This window comes from Microplitis mediator, chromosome 1, assembly GCF_029852145.1.
Source record: "Microplitis mediator isolate UGA2020A chromosome 1, iyMicMedi2.1, whole genome shotgun sequence".
In the NCBI taxonomy this organism is placed as follows: Eukaryota; Metazoa; Arthropoda; class Insecta; order Hymenoptera; family Braconidae; genus Microplitis; species Microplitis mediator.
Genome location: NC_079969.1, coordinates 25,588,057 through 25,609,200, shown reverse-complemented (window position 1 = coordinate 25,609,200; position 21,144 = coordinate 25,588,057). Strand labels below are relative to the sequence as shown.

The 21,144-nt window shown below is 28.3% G+C and overlaps 3 protein-coding genes across 4 annotated transcripts in view; 1 reads left to right on the top strand and 2 right to left on the bottom strand.

The window, feature by feature from the left end:
* LOC130676583 (dnaJ homolog subfamily C member 13) overlaps positions 1-21,144 on the top strand; it is a 70,852-nt gene that overhangs the window by 31,312 nt on the left and 18,396 nt on the right. Inside the window, exon 9 of one of the 2 annotated variants that reach the window (XR_008991451.1) lies at positions 2,655-2,758. The exons of the other annotated variant lie outside the window; for it this stretch is intronic. The gene's annotated coding sequence lies outside the window, so the exon portion shown is untranslated. Of the gene's footprint in view, positions 1-2,654; positions 2,759-21,144 lie in introns of those variants that run through there. 2 annotated transcript variants of the gene reach the window in all.
* Positions 535-814, bottom strand: LOC130676652 (dolichyl-diphosphooligosaccharide--protein glycosyltransferase subunit 4). Its single transcript, XM_057483034.1, has one exon. The coding sequence runs from the start codon at positions 812-814 to the stop codon at positions 710-712; it is 105 nt and encodes a 34-aa protein (XP_057339017.1). The 3' UTR covers positions 535-709.
* Positions 2,145-21,144, bottom strand: part of LOC130676629 (uncharacterized) — an 80,718-nt gene continuing 61,718 nt past the window's right edge. The window contains exons 2-10 of the mRNA XM_057482981.1: positions 18,015-18,295; positions 17,166-17,698; positions 16,831-17,093; positions 16,353-16,731; positions 10,843-10,974; positions 7,128-7,315; positions 5,936-6,079; positions 5,472-5,596; positions 2,145-3,137 (exon numbers count right to left, since the gene is read on the bottom strand). Of these exons, the coding sequence (XP_057338964.1) occupies positions 3,046-3,137; positions 5,472-5,596; positions 5,936-6,079; positions 7,128-7,315; positions 10,843-10,974; positions 16,353-16,731; positions 16,831-17,093; positions 17,166-17,698; positions 18,015-18,295 (2,137 nt within the window). The 3' untranslated portion in view covers positions 2,145-3,045. The remainder of the gene's footprint in view (positions 3,138-5,471; positions 5,597-5,935; positions 6,080-7,127; positions 7,316-10,842; positions 10,975-16,352; positions 16,732-16,830; positions 17,094-17,165; positions 17,699-18,014; positions 18,296-21,144) is intronic.

Below are 21,144 nucleotides of genomic sequence, written 5' to 3'. Positions count from 1 at the left end.
ATTATGAATAAACAATGAAACGTGTATGAATTAACTATGATAAGTATCCTAAAACGTTTATCGAACGATGTTGCATTGAATGGTACCAGTATCATATCGAAAAGTTTTATAATTTTTAAATTATTCATTATTAAGATTCACTGATTAATTTACTTTTTGGTCTTGAAAAAAAAAAACTTAAATCTATTATTAAATTTAGTTATATCGATTATTCAATAAATATAAATACATAAATTAAGCTGTGATTTTTTTATCAATTTGTATGCAAGCAATAAGTAAAAATTTAACTTAAAAAATGAGTGTGAATGTAGCAGACATCAGACAAATTTAAAATTACCAATAAATAGAGTAAATAATTAATAAAATTAAATTTAAAAAAAATGCGCATTTAAAAAAATTTTAAATTAATAAGTCCATTATTTAAAAATATTATTTTTTTAATTATTTACTCTATTTATTAATAATTTTAAATTTGTCTGATGTCTGTGACATTCACACTCGTCTTAAAAAGGTAAAAATAAATATGACAGTCAGTAAAATTTAATTATTTTATTAATAAAATAAATGAAAATGAATTAATTACTTTACATGTTTTTAAATCTCATTTTATGATTATAAATTAACATTATGATGAATCCAAGTTGATTTTTAATTGATGTACAAGAATTGCCACAATGAAATCATTTCCTTGTTTTATATTTATTTTAAATTATTTTGAGTAATTAGCTTTGATGTAGTGGTATAGAAAAACAAGGAAAAATAGTGTAACCCCGAGTATGTTGGAAAAAATAGCTAATTGGACGTCTGTGATCATCTGTAATAAACATTTAGTATTTTTAATTATTTTATTTATGCTTATAAATAATATATTTTATAAAAAAAAAATGATTGTTTATATAACAACACTCAAGTATTTAAAATATATTTACCTTGAACTTTGTTTTTTTTTTGAGTTTTGATCAATAAAAATCAAATTTCAACGATTGACACGTCGGTTTTTTGTGACACGCTGCACAACAAGATAATGTTAAAATAAATAATAATAATATTTTTCCATAGAAGATATTCTTACTAGATATTCTTTCATTTTGCTTGGGAAAAATAAAAACTCTGATGATAGAATCATTTGCTGTATTATCGGTTGGAAGCAACTACTAGCGCTTGTGTTTCGAGAGTTTTAAAGTGTCCAAAGATAGAGTATCTGGTGTCTTCTCATTAATTTTGAATTATAATCTATATCTATATTATTAAGGGGTTAGGGGCAGTCAGAGACACGAAAAAATGAGAATTTTCAGTAATTTTTTTTTGCTATTAAATCATTTTATTTTACAAAAGTAATAATATGGCATTATTAAACAATGTTTTGACTTGAAGTCACGAAAATTTGAAAAAAAAAAATTTATAATTTTCAAAGTTATAGCTGTCTGTGTTGACCCAGTTTAAAAAAAAAAAAAAAAAAAAAGGCCCTTGCGGTGACTGTCATAAGTCCTTGGAGATTCATCTAAAATCAATCGGATGAAAAAAATTAGTTTTATAAATAGATAATCCTGGGCCTGATCGAAGCTTTTTTTTTTTTTTTTTTCAAAAATTAACAAAATGGCGGCCTTAATTAACTGTTGATCTTTTCCTGAAAATCTAGAAAAAATTTCCTGAGGCCGCTATTATGTTGCTGATTGCAGTTGCATAAGTAGTCCATGTTGACTTCTTAAAAGTTCAATTCTCCCAGAAAAAAAAAGAATTGCAATAAAATGTGTTAAATTTACAAAAGAGATAAGTTTATTTCAAAAGCTTTTTACAACTTATAAAACATTTCATGCGTGCGTTTTTTATTTACAATAATTAATTAAAACATTATTAACAATAATTCAAAAATATATATTAATTTATATCCAACAATTTTCATTTTATTTTTTTACCATCTACTTTCTCACATCATAATGTTTTTCGGCAATTCCATCAACTTTATACATAAAATAATTAATTTAAAAATAATTATGTGATTCATTCATCAAAATAATTATAATTTACATTTCTTTTTGTCTCGATGCACGCGTTTAAATTTTAAACCCGATTTTTTATTTTGTTCGAATTTTTAAATACAACTAATATTTATTTTATTCATTAACAAATTTATTTTAAGAGTATTTTTACAAATAAAAAAAAAAAAAAACTTGAATATACATTCGTTCACCCAAAGAGTGCCATTTTTGTGTTATTTTCAATATTTTTTTTAACAGTAAATCGGTGGTTTCTTAACAATTACTCTCATTTTATAAAGCAATAATGCACTCTCTGGAATATATTATTTCAAGTTAGATGGACATTGCAGTATTGTCCCGATAGCCTCATCGATTTATTAATCACTAATTGATTTACATAAAAACAAATTACTACTAGATAATAAAATGCAGCCAAATATTTTCTGCAAAGAAAGAATTTTATAAATTTTATTTTTTACTTATTAATTTTTTTATAATTTAAATAATTTTTTTTTTGTTCAATATACTTCTTTCACATCCATACAAATTAAAAGTTAATTATAATGATAATTCTCTTATGATACTTTTATACTGATTACGAAGTGTCTCAATTAATTAATTGAATTTAATACATATTCATTAATTATATTTTTTATTTCATTTAACTCTTTTTAGATCACTTAAAAACGACGAGGCGAATTAATCTAAATGATAAAAGAGCAAATCACTTATTTTATAAAATAGTGACAAAAGAATACTGTGTGTACTTTCATAATCATATGGACAAATAATGATATGGCGAAACCACTCAAACAAGGCGAAAAAAATACTTAGCATTCATCATTAATTATATTTTTTTTTCAGCATTCAAATTTAAGTTTTAATTTTTCATTCATTATCGAGTATGAATAACTATTTTTATACTTCTTTTAATTGTCTTAAATATATAAAATATTTAACAGAAATTAAATTGGTATTTTGTTATTTATAAATATAAATAAATTTTAATTTGTGCCGCCAAGTCTGTAGGTGATAAGTAACACGTGTTTTTGAGTAGAATTTAATTTTAACTCATAGACATTGGGCCCTTGGGTTTTATCATCATTGTGGCTTTCTTTAAGGTGTAGTCCCATCCTCTCCAACGGAACCAAACAATACCTTTAACAATAAAAATTTCGAGCTTATAGAACAATTTTATAAAATATTAAAAAACTGGTACTTTATTCAAAATAATAAGTTTTCTACATGAAAAAAAATGTACAGTAATCCCTATTGGATTCGAATTGCGGTAAATTACGGCAACTTATTGCAAAATACTGTAATTTACGGCATTCAAATGAATTACCGCAATATACGGTATTTTACCGTAGAGTACGGCATTTTATGATAAAATACGACAATGAGCGACGGTAATTTACGATAAAATGCCGCATTTGACGGTATTTCGCCATATTATGCCGTAAATTACCGCAAATTCAGCAAATCTGCGATAAAAAACGTTATTTTGCGTTAAAACGCAATAATTTACCGTAATTTCAATCCACTAGGAGTCACAACCGAACTCAGTAAACAAAATTTACCATCAGTAGTAATGTTATTACTACTAAAAAATACTTGAACGTTCTCTCTTAAAATGGATCAGTGAAAAATGCCGACGCCTGACAAATCAGTGAATATTTACCGCGAATCAGTCCCAAGTATATCACTGATTCAATCAGTGATATACTTGGGACTATTTGTGCAGTGAATATTCACTGATTGGAGTACTTTTTACTGATTCATTTTAAGAGAGTTGATTTGACGAAGTGAGGTATAGAGTCCATGAAGAATTATTTCTGTACTGCATAACACTACGGCCAAAATTTACAAGTTTTTGGATCTAAGACACGGAGAGAAATGTCAAGTAAGTATGCCTACCCTAGCGGATCTGAATTACGGTAAATTATCTATTTTACTGCAAAATACCGTAATTTACTGCAAATTTGCCTTATTTAACAGTAATTCGCACTAAATCGGTAATTTATGGTATAATGCCATAATTTACGGTATTCAGAAGAATTACCGGAAAATACGATATTTTACCGTAAAGTACGGCATTTTACAGTAGAATGCCGCAATGTTACCGTAAATTTGCGGTAAAATACCGCACTTTCGCCATAAAATAACGCAATATTACCGCAAATTGACGAGGATCGCCGCAATTTTACCGTAAATGCGGTACTTTACCGTAAATTACCGAAAACTAGAGTAATTTGCTGTAATTCGGATCCGCTAGGGTATGCAATATAGTAATAATTACATTACTCTCTAGTTTGTATAAGCAGTAACATAAGAGCGGCGTGACACAAATTATATAGTACTGCTCTCTAAACATGAATAAGTGAAATAAGTGAATATTTACTAATTCAAAGTGCCAATCGAACCACTTTTTGGAGTCAATTAGTGGTTCGATTTGCACTTTGAATTAGTGAATATTCACTTATTTTCACTAATTCATGTTGGAGAATGTAATTATTACTATGCCGTATAGGCATATTTACTTGACATTTCTTTGCCTGTAAGGATGTACAAGATAGAAATGATTTCTCGTTACATAGGCTTTATTCCTAACTTTGTTAAATAAACGTTCCTGTATTTTTTTAGTAGTGATAGGAAGTGATAGATTCTTACACGGAGAGAAAAATATCGCCAGATTAAGTATACGTATCGCTATTCTGGCTACACGCTGTATAGTCATCTTACTTAACGATACGCCGTATAGCCAATTTAGCTATACAGAGTATCCTCACAGTGGATAGTCAAAATGACGATCCGTATCCTTATTTTAGGCATTTTATGAATCGCTGACATGACTATCGCGCAAACTCTGTATTTAGGCATCCCGCAACCGAGAACGATGATACGTATAGCCAATTTAGCTATATGGATCCTCACGCTGGCGATACATATACCTATATCAACGAAACTACATATCGTTACAAAGGCTATTCGCCGTATTGTTAAATTAAATAAACGAATATTTAACCTAACCCAAATACGTATCTTTATTTTATCGATACTATAGATTATTAAATTAATATGAGAGTATTCCTAAATTAGGTATACGAATCGTTATTCTGACGATACGTCATTTGAGGATACATTGGATAGTCATTCTGGCGATATTTTTCTCTCCGTGTACAGCTGTATGTATAAGGCCCTATACTTAACTATAGCACTTCTCATAGAACTCATTAATTCATATCAAATTTCTAAGGGAATTTATGAGAATCTATTGGATTCTATGAGATTTTTTAAACAGGGTAGATATATTTATCGTGCATTTTTTTCGTGTCGGAAATATTTATCCCACAAAGGAATTATTTATATATTACATACATTTTTTCTGAGTATCTTCAGGATATTTTTTTAGTGAAATTTTTTCAATGAGACTTTTATGTTATACAAATAACAATATTAAGTATAATTTTAGTAAATAAAATATTTTATTACCTTGTCGTGCTGTAAGATCTTGTGGATCATTTAAGTAAAGTCCATTTAATCCTCTACCACATGATTTCCACCACCATCCGCCTTTCAGCATTGAAGCACAATTCAATGATGATCTATCATTATCTCTGTAATGTCATAAATATTAATTTAATTTCAGTATTCATAAATGAATTTCTTTATTAATATAAGATAATTAAAATTAAATTACATCATTATCAACTTTTTTTTATTGTTTACTAGTTTGTCTCTAAAATTAATTATCACAGTTGATCTTTTAATCGTAAAAGTATTTTCATCTGTTTTTTTCTAATACTAAAATTACTAGAAAAAATTATATAGTTTTCTTTTCACTCTCTCACAAATTATGACAGAAGAATAGACTTATTATTTATTGTAAATATATACACATATATAAATATATATTTTTTTCTTATTATTATAATAATTATCATTTTTTTACTCACCGATTGTAAGTAGAGAAAGGACTATTGTTAGAACCGTACCATGGATCATTTAATGAGTCACCTGCATTACCTTCGTATCCATCAATCTCTAATTTATAATATTCACTTTCTGAATAAATTTTAAAGTGTGAATATTGGGCATATCTATAAAAAAAAATAATTTTAAAAATAAAACAAATTAATTCCCGGTCTATTCTTAGCTAAATATTTAAAGCGAATTAAATTATAAGTTGCCTAATAACAAAATTAAGAAATAGTTAAAGCATAATTTTTTTTCATGTTAAATAAAACATCATGACTACTTAAATTTTTTAGTATGAGTTTATTGAATAAGATGTCAATTAGAAGTGATGAAAAAAATTATATACACAAGCGAACATTTTATCTATAAAATACAGCAACAAATTGATAAATGTCTATTTAAAATATATATATTATTCAGAGGTATTTAATTATGCTTTCGCTGTAGTTGAAAGACAGAAGCCGCGTAATTGGCACGCGGGTATATAAATGTGTAAATATATTGTATAAACATATGTATATATATACAGAAGAAATAATCGAGTAAACGAAGACAAGACCTGCCAATCGATCTTGTCAAGTGAGTTTGAGTTGGTCTACCGTACGTCGTCCACCCTAAAGAGGGGAAAGTAAAAAGTAAAGTATAATAATCAAAGGTGACTTTCGTTCCTCGTGGCGTTATTTTCATGCACAACGAATCGATCTGTCGATCCACCTTCTTCTTAAACTTTTCAGATCCAATTCAAACTCTTTAAACCGACCACCGTGATGCATATAGATTTTTATATTATATTCCTTTTACATTATACGCGAGATATAACATATATACAAATATATACATATATGTATACATCGATACTGTCGACTAAAAGTCAAAACTTTCGTTTTCGCGTGTCCATCGTGCACTTGCATGCTCATTAGTCGTTTATCAAAAAATTCAATCTATACCGTTTATTTTATTTATATTTATAAGTTATTTATGCAATAGATTATAATCTAATTTTATCGATAATATATCATTACTTTATTTATTAACAAATTAATATTTTTTGTTATTTTTATTGAGTATAAATAATAATAATTAATTTAAAAATGAAAAAATGATTTATAATGCGATAATTAATTACGAAATATCATTATATGAATAATAAATTATGAAGAAAGTATTAACCTTTTATTGCCTTCAAAATCTTCAAGTTCAACTCTCAATGAATAATCCTCATTATTCGTCAGCATATAAATATTCTCATTACCAAGCCAGAATTCGCGTGCAGGATCACCAAATCCATTTTTATAATCTGCCCAGTCACGATTAAAATTCTCTCGTGGATCACCAAAATCATCACGTCGTTGTATTACCTATAAAAAAAAGTAAATTATTTAATTACTGGTTTTCTCGTATTACCAATTGTACCACATAATGTAACAATAAAATTAACTCAGAATTTTTTAAAGTAGCTCCTAAAATTAGAGTAGATAATGTCGAAATTAGTTACTGGAATTCGGTCAGGTATTTAGGTGTTATTTTAGATAATAATCATGGTCGGAACAAGTAAGAGATTTATGCTATAAAAGTATGAGAGCACTCCCTGGCAGTTTTGAATCACCCTGGGAACACCCTGGGAGTGGAAACACAGTGGAATCACGGTGGATCCAGGGTGGTTACACGGTGGGTTTGTGCCATTTTATCACCGTGTATACACCGTGGAATCAGGGTGGATACACCGTGTGACCACCCTGATTCCACGGTGATAAAATGAAAAAAAACCCACCGTGGATCTACCGTGATTCCACCGTGTTTCCAGGGTGTTTTCAGGGTGATTCAAAACCGCCAGGGCTTGCACGATTGAAAATGAATAAAGACATTTTTAATATGTAACTACGAAAGAACCCATACAAAGTCGCCGATCTTCGACATTTTCCCATAGATCGGCCGATGCCTGGTTTGCAATGATTGGCCAATAAATGGCTAACTATACTAGCCCTTGCATGGTGAATCATTGGCAGCCGTCTTTTTGCTTATAAAAATAGCGCACAATTAACCGCCGTTCGTTAGCCAACGGTTTGATCGAGTGCTCTTGATTGATTGCCACAATTGGCCAATGCTTGCGACTGCCATGCTTGGTATACCGTTATCATCCGATATTCAGCCGATCTTCTGCCGATGCTGGAAAATTGGCAGCCATTCATGACCCAGTAATGGGCCGATTCTTTTTTTTGTATGGGAAACTCATTACAACACTAATTTGGCCAATATTTGATTATTGTGCACATAACTGCACAACAGCAATTAAAGTTACAGAGAAAAACGAATGCCTGTGAACGTTTTATTTTTAATATCCCTAGATACGAACGTCACTCCTTATTACAAAAAAATTAGGATGGCATACATTAAAAACAAGGCGTGAATTCTTTTATTGTTGTTTAATATATAAGGCAATTCATATGGGTTACGTGGCTTTATTTCGTCATGAAATTTATATTTTAGAGGCCAAAACTGCGAAGAGATGATATACGACAAGATTTATTAGCATTACCAAATTGTCGTAGTGCTAAATATTATAAATTGTTTATTGTATATACATATGTGCAATGAGGGCATGGAACAATTTACCAGTCAATTGTACAAATAAATTAACATTTAAAGAGTTCCGTATGTCGTGCTTTGAACATTTTTTTAGTATTACTAGCTAATTTGATGATATTGTAATGAATTATAATTTTATACTATCTTGTATGATGCTATTATATTATATAGTATTTTATATGGATGGCTGCAAGAAGCTTAGACTTCATAGCCAAATAAATAAATATTAATAATAATAATAATGGACCACCAGCTGACTCGTCAACTTGATCACCGCAACCCCGTTTTCTTGTTCGCATTATTACGAACCAATAACCTTCGACTTAGTCATTGCTATAGAGTTAGTCTAGAGGTTTTAACATTCTATAAATGCAAAAACCCTTTCACTGCGATCCTATTACTATTATAAATATTGTTTTAGTCTTCAATAACTGGCACAATGACGTTATATTATTTTAATATACATACATCTCATAGTATCGTTGTAAACCTGTATTATTATTGCCGCTATTTTTAAATTATTCATAGTAAACTATGAGAATTGGCAGAGGCGTGATTTACTGATAAATTTTTTTTACATTTTAATAAATTATCACAACGGGATTTATAAAGTCAGACTGTTATATATTACACCCACTTCAAGTGTTATTACCACTGCTGTCATTAAGTTAATGACCTCAATTAGTAACAAATAATCACATTGCTGATTATCCTTATTATTTTTTAAATAAAAAATTAAAAAATTTGTTTAATCTATTATCATTGATGTGCTTCGTTTTCATTAATGAAAAGATAATTTTTTTTTTTGCAACACATTATCGGTTTATTACTTGACAACCCTGGGCTCGATAATTATTAAACCGTAAAGTAATTTATTGTGTGATTTAAAAATAACGTATACAGTTTTTATAAATGATGCATTTAAAGAAAAATTAATCTCAATAAATTTTATTGAATAAAAAGTATATAAATATTCGGATTAAATTACTTTGCGAAGTATATCGAGGATATTTTTAATTTCCGTTAAAAATATGCCAATTACTACTAAATGTCAGCTTGATCGAGAAAAAATGATCTGTTTAAATTTATATGAAAAATTAAGAGTATTCTCGCTCATACTGTTGAGGGTCAATTTAATTTTTTTTAAAGTATGATTATTTTTTTATGATAAGCTTTAAGATTTTACTTTGACTGTTGTAAAATAATCAAAATTCTAGCTTAACTAATTCAGATATGGCAATGATATAGGGGAGGGTGGGGCAGAGCGGCCCCCCTACGCCAATTATTATTTTTTGTGGCTTTCAACCATAAGATCACTTTACTTTTGTCCTATTTCGAACAAATTTATGGAAATTTTGCCAAAATTCTGAAAAAAAAAATTTTTTTTTGTGGGGCAGAGCGGCCCCCCTTTAAAAAGTGATAAAAAAATTTTTTTTTTCGTTTTTTTTTTTTTTAAATTGTTTTCATCATTGAGAATGTATTTCTTTCTCTTGACAACTATTTTTGGTTTTATATTACTCGAAAAAAATTTTTTAAAGTGTAATAAATCGTTCACTCTCGATTACCTTAATTACTAATTGTTATTTGATAAAAAAAAAAAATCAATTCTATAATTTTACTTTATTTCAAAAATTTATCAACTAAAAAAAAAATTTAATTTTTATAAATTTTTAGTGACCAAATTTGCCTCTTACATAAAGAAACGGCCGAAAAATATGAAAAAATAATTTTTTCGGAAGTTTCGGCTGGTCCATTTTGCCCCAGGTGTTATGCGTAGGGCTAGAAATGTGGAATTATAATAATTTTTTTTTAATTTGACGATAAAAATATGAAAAAATCACTTTTTCAAAATTTTGGGCTTGTCCATTTTGCCCCAAATGTCATGCGTAGGGGTAAAAATGCGCAAACATATCGGATTTATAGTAATTAGTCGAAAAAAAAAAAATTTTTTTTTTGGTCAAAATTTCAGGGGGGCCGCTCTGCCCCACCCTCCCTTATATATCCGACTTATAACTTAAGTATTGTCGTATGTATGCTATTTTTCCGACATCTTTTCCCTGATATATATCTTATTCCGTATGAGAAGCCTAGAAATCGAAGTTCAAATTTCAAAATAAATTCATTGTTTCTTATATGAATTTTTTCATGTTGTCGTTTTATTGATTGAATATTTTTTAATTAAATAAAAATAACTAAATTAAATCCTAAAAAGATTAATTATTTATGGAATAAAATTAATAAATTTTGTCTTAAAATATTAATAATTAATAATGTTAATAATAAATTAAAAATAACTTACAGTCCAACCCCCATCAGCAATTTCTTGTTCACAGTAGACTTTTAAGAACCAATATGTTGTACCACGTATTTGTAAATAGTAAACACCACTTTCTCTCATTCCAGCATTTAGTAAATCAACGCACGAGTATCCCTATAAAAATCAATTATTTTATTAATTAAGATACGCTTTTAAAAAATAATTATTGTAAGTAATAAGTTTAATTTAAACATAAAACATCTTTGAATATTAATTTTCAATATTATGTATTAATTTTTTTACAGCCACTTAAATTAATTTAATAACTTAATTAAATATCACCGCAATAATTAAAATTATTTTTAAAATATGTTGTTCGTAATTAATGCCTTATAAAAAAATTAAATTAATAAAATGAAAAATTATTAAGTAATAATAAAATATAAAAGAGAAAATAAACTTTAAAAATTATAATATCAATTTATAAAATCGACAGTTGTGTGAAAAATTTTAAATACTTTTTCTTCTTCATCATCTTCCTTATAATTAATTTAATTAAATGCATGTACAATGTTATACAATGTTATATACTTTTATATATGTATATATTGATAAAGAGATATTAAATGTCCAGTGAATATCATAAATAATAATAAAGAGTAAAAGAGATTCTCGTCCCGCAGGTGTTTACGGTCATTTGCTTGTCAATAAAAAAAAAAATTTTTTAAATATATAAATAACGCCTGTCAATATATTCTGTCGGCAACATACTTTTGACCCCCGGCTAAAATTTCTAACTCTTCAAATAAAAGATGCTTCGGTTATTTTCTCATAGTAATTTTATCACTTCCTGATACAGTACAAAGAAAAAAAGAAACTTTAAAAATTAGTGTTTGAAATTATAACCCGGAACCCGGGTGTCAATATACGGAATTTTAATTTTCCAAACAATAAATTTTATAATTCGTGTCCTAAATTTTTAATACTTAAATTACGATTTTTAAAGTTCAAAAATCAATTTTTCATGAAAGTAAATACAGCAGACATCAGAAAAATTTGAAGTTATTAATAAATCGAAATTAAATTTTTAAAAAATGCGCATTTGAAAAATTTCAAAATTAATAAGCGCATTTTTTATAAATATTATTTTTTAAATTATTTACTCTATTCATTTATAGTTTTAAATTCGTCTGATGGCTGCTATATTCACATTCATAATTTTACGATACTGAAGTTAGAAGACAATCAACAATTTTCGAATTTATTTTCTCAACAAATCATTTACAAAAAAATATAAATTTGCACATGGAAAAAATTTCAAAAACTAAAAATGCAATTTTTCAAATATTTTATTTTTTACAACTTATCGTTAAAAAAAAAAAATTCAAAAATCATTAGACGTCTGTTAACTTTACTATCATCATAATTTTTCCTGCATAGACAATAAATTTTAATATTTATCCGATAATTATTTACGTTTTAATTTTAAAATTAAAGAATTTCTATTCAGAGTGATAGTATTATACTGATCACTTTATCATTGTATTACTTGTCGTTTCTCAATTTATATAGTTCATTTTTTTCCGTGTACACTGATAAAAATATTAGTATAACATAAAAAACAAACAATAAAGTTAAAAATAAATTTTATTAATGGAAAGAAAGTAAAGAGAAGGGTATTTTAGGTGTCCTAGAATCGCTATATAAGAAAGTGTATTTTTATAATATACTTACAATGGTTTTGTTTTTTTTTAAATAATAAATAGACAAATAAAAAAATTTTAAGGAAAGTAACTTACATTGCAATGAATATAACGATAGATAACTATAATAGTGTACCAAGTGCATTGTGAAAGAGGAAATATTTTAGACTTACACTTGTACATTTTCTAAAGATAAATATTACGATAGGTCATCTTAATAATTTAACTGGCCTGTGATTATTTATTATAATCAGAACTATTATGATAATCATAACGAACATCATCATCATCATCATCAGTAAGAATTAAGAAGCAACATTTATTAATCATAAACTTTTAAACTCTCTTTTTGATTCTACATCAATATAATAACTTTCACTAAATGCAATCAAAATGATGAATATATTTATATATTTTTTTCAAATAAATTTAATGAATCTAAAATAACATTAGTGTAAAATATTAATTTTATTTGTAAATTGAATTTTTAACTAGTTAATTAATTTAAAAAAAAATAAGTAAATAAAGATATTAATTTTTTTATTCATGTACATAACTTATGATTTATAGTGACGATTTAATTTGTAAAAAAAAAATTATTATTTTGATTATTATTATCATTATTCGATAATAATAATAAATAAAAAAATGAATGAAATAATTGATGATAAAATTTGAATATAAATAATTAATTATGAAAAATTGAGTTTTATTATTTTATGAAGGCCGAATGTAAGAAGGAAAAAATAAAAAATATAAATCTATGAATTAAATTTTTTTGGTTTTATGTACACAGTAAAAAAGGATTCGTCAAAATCAACACATATCGTCTGTGAAACGAACGGTTTACACTTATTTTTATAGTATTTTAACATGTTGTGAGTGTTAAAAAAAGTTACACGTGTATATGTTAACAGTAAAAATTTTCCAAGAATTCTTGTGTGATGGTCGACTTTATTTTTAACATATTTTGTGTGTTGATTTGACAGTAACATATAAGAAGTGTTACTTTTGAATCCTGTGATAAATTGATGCACAAAAGTGTTAAAAATTCACACACTTTACACTTTGACGATTCGTTTTTTACTGGGTAGAGTACACTGTTAAAAATTTTTAGGATCCGGTGTAGTGTTAATGTCTCGGTGTAAAAGTCTTGGTGTCAAAATTACACCAAATTCGGTGTTAAATTTAGGCGGTGTGAATTTAAAATTTTTACACCGCCATACGTGGAAATGTAAATTCATGATAAGAAAATGTTTGCGTTAAGAAAATTAATCATAAAAATATTGAAATGTTCAAAAAACTCATTAATATCTAAATAAAATGAATGTAGTCATTGATTAAGTAGTTAAAAATATTCAATGGTCGTTTGTTGCTCATTAATCAAAATTACAACGAGTAACACGGAATGGTGTAAAAAAAGTACATCGTTTTAATATTACACGGATAGAAAATTTACACCGAGAGAATTTTACACCGTTATTTCACACTAGACGGCCGTGTAAAGTTCTCCGGGTCCATTTTTACACCGGAATTTTTTACGGTGTATGTAGACCACCCAAATATAATATAATGATTTTTTTATTTTTTATATAGACTTATATTTTTAATAATATAAAATTTAATTTCACTTTGGTTTTTTGATTTATGAGTGTACGGTGATTTTAAAGAGCTGAGATTTCGACAGATGATGCGCGTCTCAGAAATAATATACAAGTATTTTATTATGTATATGTACACTGTATACATTGTATTGTATGTATGTTAAGAGTTGCATACATAATGCAATTATTCACAGCGTGAATATACACTGGAGCAGTAAAAAAAGGTGGCCTATATACGTACAATAAATAAAAGGGTCCATCGAATGCAGAGTAAGAATAATAAGACCAAAAGGAAGACTAAAATGATGGTAATGATGAGACCTCTTCCGCGTGATATAAGTTGTGGGTAGCGGTTATTGCTCACATGATTTAATAATGTATTTGGACGTATGCTCGTGATGTGTATATGGATAAAAAAATATATGATCAAAAAGGCTTGTCTTGAAAGAGACAAAAGCGAGACTAAGTAATGAGTTTTAAAGATGCCGACATTTACTCTCTCATGCTAAATATATGGTTTCTCTTGTTATTTAGTCGAGGAACGGAAACCGCTGATTCGACATCAGATAATATTTCGATAAAAAGATAACGATATTTTAATTATCCATTGGGAAAAATACTAACTGCACAATTCAGTTAAAAAATTCTTACGCAAACACTTCAGTACTAGTAAAATATTTAAGTCAATACAGATATACTTTAAATTATTGTGGTTAAAAAATGATACTTAATAAAGTTATAATAATAATAATAGCGATTGAAAGGTCAATAGATTTCATAAAATTGTCATGCAATAAATCTAACTAAAGAATTTATACCGCAGATGTCTATTAGTCTTTTATAGCTACTGCCCAAGTCAAAATCTAAGGCATACTTTGAACCTAAATGAGCATTGAAAATCTACATTACACTTGTTAGGATATGATATTTGTAAAAGTTTGAAATGGACCTACTTAGATTTACAAAGGCTTGAATTGAACCTACTTAGACTTATGGAGACATGATTTAGACCTACACAGACATAAATCGCGAAACGAACGTAACCAGACTTAACGGAAGGAAGGACTTGCAAGGAATACTACAAAAAGATAAAATTGTTAAATTCGCGGACTACTGGAGAATTGATGCAAGTGATCCAGTTATCTCTCCAGTGGGCTAATGACCCAAAGGTGGATTGGGTCCCACAGGCAGACTGGGACTAACAGAGGCTCGATTTAAAAAATTTTAAGGCCTTGAAAAAATTTCTGCAAGTGATCCAGCGATTTAATCAGTAGATTAATGACACCTAGGAGTGGAATAGAACCTAGAAGCAGCCTGGGACCAACAGAGAGTCGATTTAAAAAATTTTGAGTTTGTTTGTTACATGATATATGTCTTTGTAGGTCTAATTCTTGCATTCGTAAATCTAAGTTGCTTCATTTCAAGTTTTTACAACGATTAAGGTAGAAGTACCATTTGTGGTAACTGTTCCATTTTTGGACATTTGATACTTTATTTTAATTAATGAAAAAGTATAAAATAAAATTACCATTTCAATAGCGAGATAAAAGTATCTTGAAATTTTTCAAAAATTAATTATGATATTCCGTCTGTTATAAATTATTTTATTTTAATTTTTCAATTATTCAAAACTGGCCCTAAAGTGACCAGAAACGATACCTCTACCCTATATCCTAAAAAGTCGAATGTAGGATTTCAATGCTCATTTTGGTTCAAAGTATGCCTTAGATTTCGATTCGGGGAACAGAATTTTTTATTTATTAGAAGTAATAATAATAATTTTCGACTAACTATAAAAAATTGAAGTGTTCGAACACGGAGAAAAAAATGGCTATTTTTCCAATGTTTGCATAAGAAATTTAACATAGGAAATATTTATATGTTACATAGTAAAAATCCCTTTATATAAAAGTTATTCCAATGCTGACATTGTAAACACACCCATATAAAATAGGGAAAATTCTTACGTTATAAGAATTTTTTCTTTATGTCAATATTGGAATAATTCCTTAAAATATAAATCTATAGATTTTCGATTTAATAAAAAATTATAAAAATTTTTTTTAATAGTTTAATAATTTTTGGAATCATTTGAAAATAATTAATTCATTTAATTACTTTATTGGCATTGTATAGAAAAAAAAAATTTCATATGTTATATTGTTACACGAACGATGACATGCAATGTGCACCCTGTTAATCCATTCAACATGTTGTACATAAAGAGTATTGTCCTGTCACTCACCTTGATGTCCTTGTAGTTGACGACAACATTGTCAGTAGTGAAGGTTGAATTAGCCGGGCTCGGTTTGTTCTTAACACTTGGGAATATAACTCCGCGGTTGCGTGTTGTTGATCTTTGTGATGATGACGGTATCAGTGGTGATGATGATGACGACGACAATATTGGCGATGAGGATGAGGACGATGGTGATGATGTCGATCCACCTGAAGACGTCGACATTGACGTAGATGAAGACATCGAAACAGAAACACTTATTGGTGTTGTTGATGGTGGGTTAGCTGCTGATGAGCCTTGTAATGATGATGATGTAGGGAAAGGTGTAGTAGTTGTTGATGCTGGTAATGCTTCTGGCGCAAATTCATCATTCAATGCAATGTATCTGTTTTATAAAATAAGTTAATTTATTTCGTAGCTTAGTTTTTATTTTAACAAATAAATGATTTGCTTTTTCTTTTATTTTTTTTTTAATTGTACGAACCGGTTGGGATCGTATTCAACAAGACGATCTATTGTTGGATCTAGTAAAAGCTCTGCTGGAATTGGCCGCTGAGCAAATGTTGCAATGTCATTTTCCTGTTTCTTTAATTTATTTCCAACGTCCTCGAGACTTTCAATTATTTGATTAGTTTTTGTACGTAAGTCAGAATGGATTGTACTTATTGCTCGTTCTTGACGTTGATTTTGGATTAATAATTCGTCTGACTTAGGTAATAGATTGTCTACCGCAGTTTTAGTACCCACCTTCAAAATTTTATCAGAAATAAGTCAAAATTAAAAAAAAAAATAAACTATTGATTAATTACAATAACTTACAATTACAGTCCAAATTTGATCCATTTTGTCTGAAAAATTAATTACAGGATAAATTTTTTCGACGAGCCGATCAATCTTACTTCGCTTAGCAACATGATTTTGCTCATTATTGGCCGTTGTTTGATTAACGTCTGTCGCAGAATGTTGCTGTCCCTTATCAATAAGCGCCTCGTGAATATCTTTGGTCATCGTATAAACAGAACCTAGTGTATCAGACACTAAGTTCATATGGAATTGTAATTTTCTGTCCATGTTACCGGTAGCTTGCCGGAGATTTTCAATTTCAATAGTCACGTGGTTCATAACTTCATTACTCATTGCTTTTGTTATCTCAATAACATTCATACTTATTGGTTTTTTTTCACTAGCTTCGGCGTTTATGTCGTCACTTGGTAAAAAATTACTGTCTAATTGATTTTTTAAGTTGACTAATTTATCATCAATATCTGATACTTTTTGATCTAACGACAGTAACTTTTCTCCCAAATATTCGGGTGTTGGATTGTCATTATGTATTAAACGAATTACCGGAACTATAAAGTAAAAATAGAGAAGTTTTAATTATTGTAATTTGTGGAAATTTTTTAATTATTAAAAAAAATTATTTTAATTACTACAATAAACTGATTGTTATTTTGATAATTTTAATTCTCATTAGTAAGTAATTATTAATTCTTGTCTTTCCAGTACTTGATAAAGGGAAACCGACGAAACGTTGTACAAAAATTTTTAATTATAAACATCTACTATCCAAGAAACTGTGCACTTATTTCTACTATTTAAAAAAATGGATATAAATCATAATAATTTAAACTAATGAGTAAGATATAAAAATAAAAAAATTATTACCAGACTCTTCCTGATGTCCATCAGCTCTTTCAGACATTCCTTCACTTTGTCTCATAACTTCCGGCGGAAAAGTGGGTTGTGCATGGAAGAGCTTTAGATCCAAGGTTCGCAGCTTAGTAATTACAGCGTCTGTCTTGTCAATATTGTCGTTAACACGTGAATCCAGTGCCTCTACCCGTCTCATCAAATGCTCGACAGCCTTGTCCAAGTTTTCAATCCGCTGTAGTTTTGATTCGAGGGTTGATACTATCACTTCAAATACATTGAAGAGGTATTGCTCTCTGAAACATTTCCGATGTCATAAATATTAATGTTTTTAATTTTTCAATTTAAAAATTAATTTAATTTATAAATTTTTTAGCACACATTACCATATATAGAAAATATTGGTGTTATGTGTAATTACATCATAAGCTTAAATCGCAAATGAAAGTGAAATTTTGGCTATTACCTAACACGTATGAATTGCCACCGGGCTCAAACCCACGTAATAATCTAACCGATATGAACCAGTTTTCTCAACTCAGGACGCTCCATTTTGGGCAGTATGTTATTATTATCAATCAATGGATGTAATAATGAATGAAAAAAATGACAAAGTTGTCAGAATAATAACGTAAGGTAGACACTTATGAAAAGTTAAATGTAATGTGTCAGATAATATAAAAATGTCGTCATTACAAACGAAATTATTAAAAGCACTCTTTAAATTCTATAAATATTCAATGATATTTATTTTTTTTCATTTTTATCTCATAAAATAAATTTTAAAAATGGATTTGATTATTAATGATTATTTTAAGCTAATCATTAAAAGTTTAAGATAAGTTTAACCGCTTAAGTTAATACTTAATTAATTCATATGATAGAATTATAATTATTCTTTTTTGATTCTCAACCAAACTAAGTGATAAACTGTATTTATTATTAAAACGAGGAAAGTGTGTATGTGTGTGTGTGTGTGTGTGTGTGTGTGTGTGTGTGTGTGTGTGTGTGTGTGTGTGTGTGTGTGTGTGTGTGTGTGTGTGTGTGTGTGTGTGTGTGTGTGTGTGTGTTTGTGTGTGTGTGTGTGTGTTTTTTTTTGCACTGACAGGTGCATGTGAATGAATAAGCTTGTGAATGTGAGTAAAAGTGCATGTAAGTGGGTGTTTTTGCATCTGCATGCATGAGAGTGGGTTATGTGTGTGTGTGTGTGTGTGTGTGTGTGTGTGTGTGTGTGTGTGTGTGTGTGTGTTTGTGTGTGTGTGTGTGTTTTTTGCACTGACAGGTGCATGTGAATGAATAAGTTTGTGAATGTGAGTAAAAGTGCATGTAAGTGGGTGTTTTTGCATCTGCATGCATGAGAGTGGGTTATGTGTGTGTGTGTGTGTGTGTTTGTGTGTGTGTGTGTGTTTTTTGCACTGACAGGTGCATGTGAATGAATAAGTTTGTGAATGTGAGTAAAAGTGCATGTAAGTGGGTGTTTTTGCATCTGCATGCATGAGAGTGGGTTATGTGTGTGTGTGTGTGTGTGTGTGTGTGTGTGTGTGTGTGTTTGCATGGGCATGTGCATGTGAGTGAATATGCGTGTGAATGTAAGTAAATATGCATGTGTAGAGTGTGCGTGTAAGTGTTTGAGTGTTTGCATGGTCACGTAAGTGAATCTGCATGCGTAAGTGTGTGTGTATGTGTGTGATGTGACTAAGTGCTTGTGTGTGTGTTTTTGAATGTACATGTGCGTAAATATGCGTGCGCAACTGTGTGTTCGTTCTGTGTTTTCAGGGGCATGTGCATGTAAATAAATGTGCATTTAAGTGAGTGTATATTTGGGTGCATCTGCGAGAGTGTGCGTGTATGTGACTGAGTGTACGTGTGTTTGTGCGGATGTTAGTGACGGTAAAAGTTTTCTTTTTTTATTTAACGTCCTCGGTATTATTTTTAATCCAAAATTTTGAATGCAAAAGTATTAATAAGCTATTAAAATAAAATATTGATTCATTAAAATCGCCAGTATATTGTAAACAGGCATATAAATGTTGAAATATATTCTAGATTACTTTACCAGTGTATATAGCAAACGATTGATTGTTAAATTGCACTTTGTGTTATTGTTTATCTAAAATATATGTTCAATTTTTCGCGTCGTCTTACAGAATAGTAATTACTCGAATGATTTATTACTATTTTATTTTAATGGCTTATTAATATGCTCATAATTATTGAGTCATTCAAAATATACTATCGTGATAATAAGTATGGAAAGATGACTACTCCTAGTGTCACTCGGATTCGTACACAGAAAAAAAAGAATTTCTTAGTGCAAGAAATTTTTATTTGTTTCAAAAAAATTTTTACTTGCCTCAAGAAATTTTTTGAATTATAAATTGAAAACTTAAAATTTCTTGGAGCGAGAATAAATTTTTTTAGAGCAAGAAAAAATTTTTTGAACCGAGAAATTTTTTCTTGTCTCAAGAAAATTTTTATTTTCAATTTATAATACAAAAAATTTCTTGCGCCAAGAAATTATTTTTTTCTGTGTACATGTATAGCTAAAATAAATCGACAATTTTGAATTACAGGTCTACCGAAATCCCAGTAAATGAGAATAAAATTCCCAAAAAATGCGAATTCATTTATCTATATTTTTTTTTATTAATTTGTTTATTTTTAATAAAAGATGAGTTAAAAGTAATTTTAGATTTTTAAAATTATAAATGCTTCGCGCTTTAAGGTGTGCAATAAATAAATGGTGGTATTAAGGTCATTACATCAGTAAAAAAATAAAATATTTCATAAGATTCATACATAATAAAGAAAAAATAAAAAAAAAGTTCCCACGATGAATAAAATTTTTTTATAAATATATATTTTTATTAATTTATTTAGATTTATTAAATTAATATCCATTGCCAAGGTGGATAAGTCGAAAACATTTATGGATAAAATTTTCTTGAACTGTATAGATTGCGTTTTTTTTATTCTATATACTGCATTCTCAACAGCCAGTAGAGCGTAACTTTTAACTATCGAAACATGACGTTAACTTATACTTTAATAAATAAAAAAAATAAATAACGGTCAGGTTTTTCACATGTTAAATTAATATACTTTATTGCTCTATAAATAATTCATACAATAACCGCAATAATAA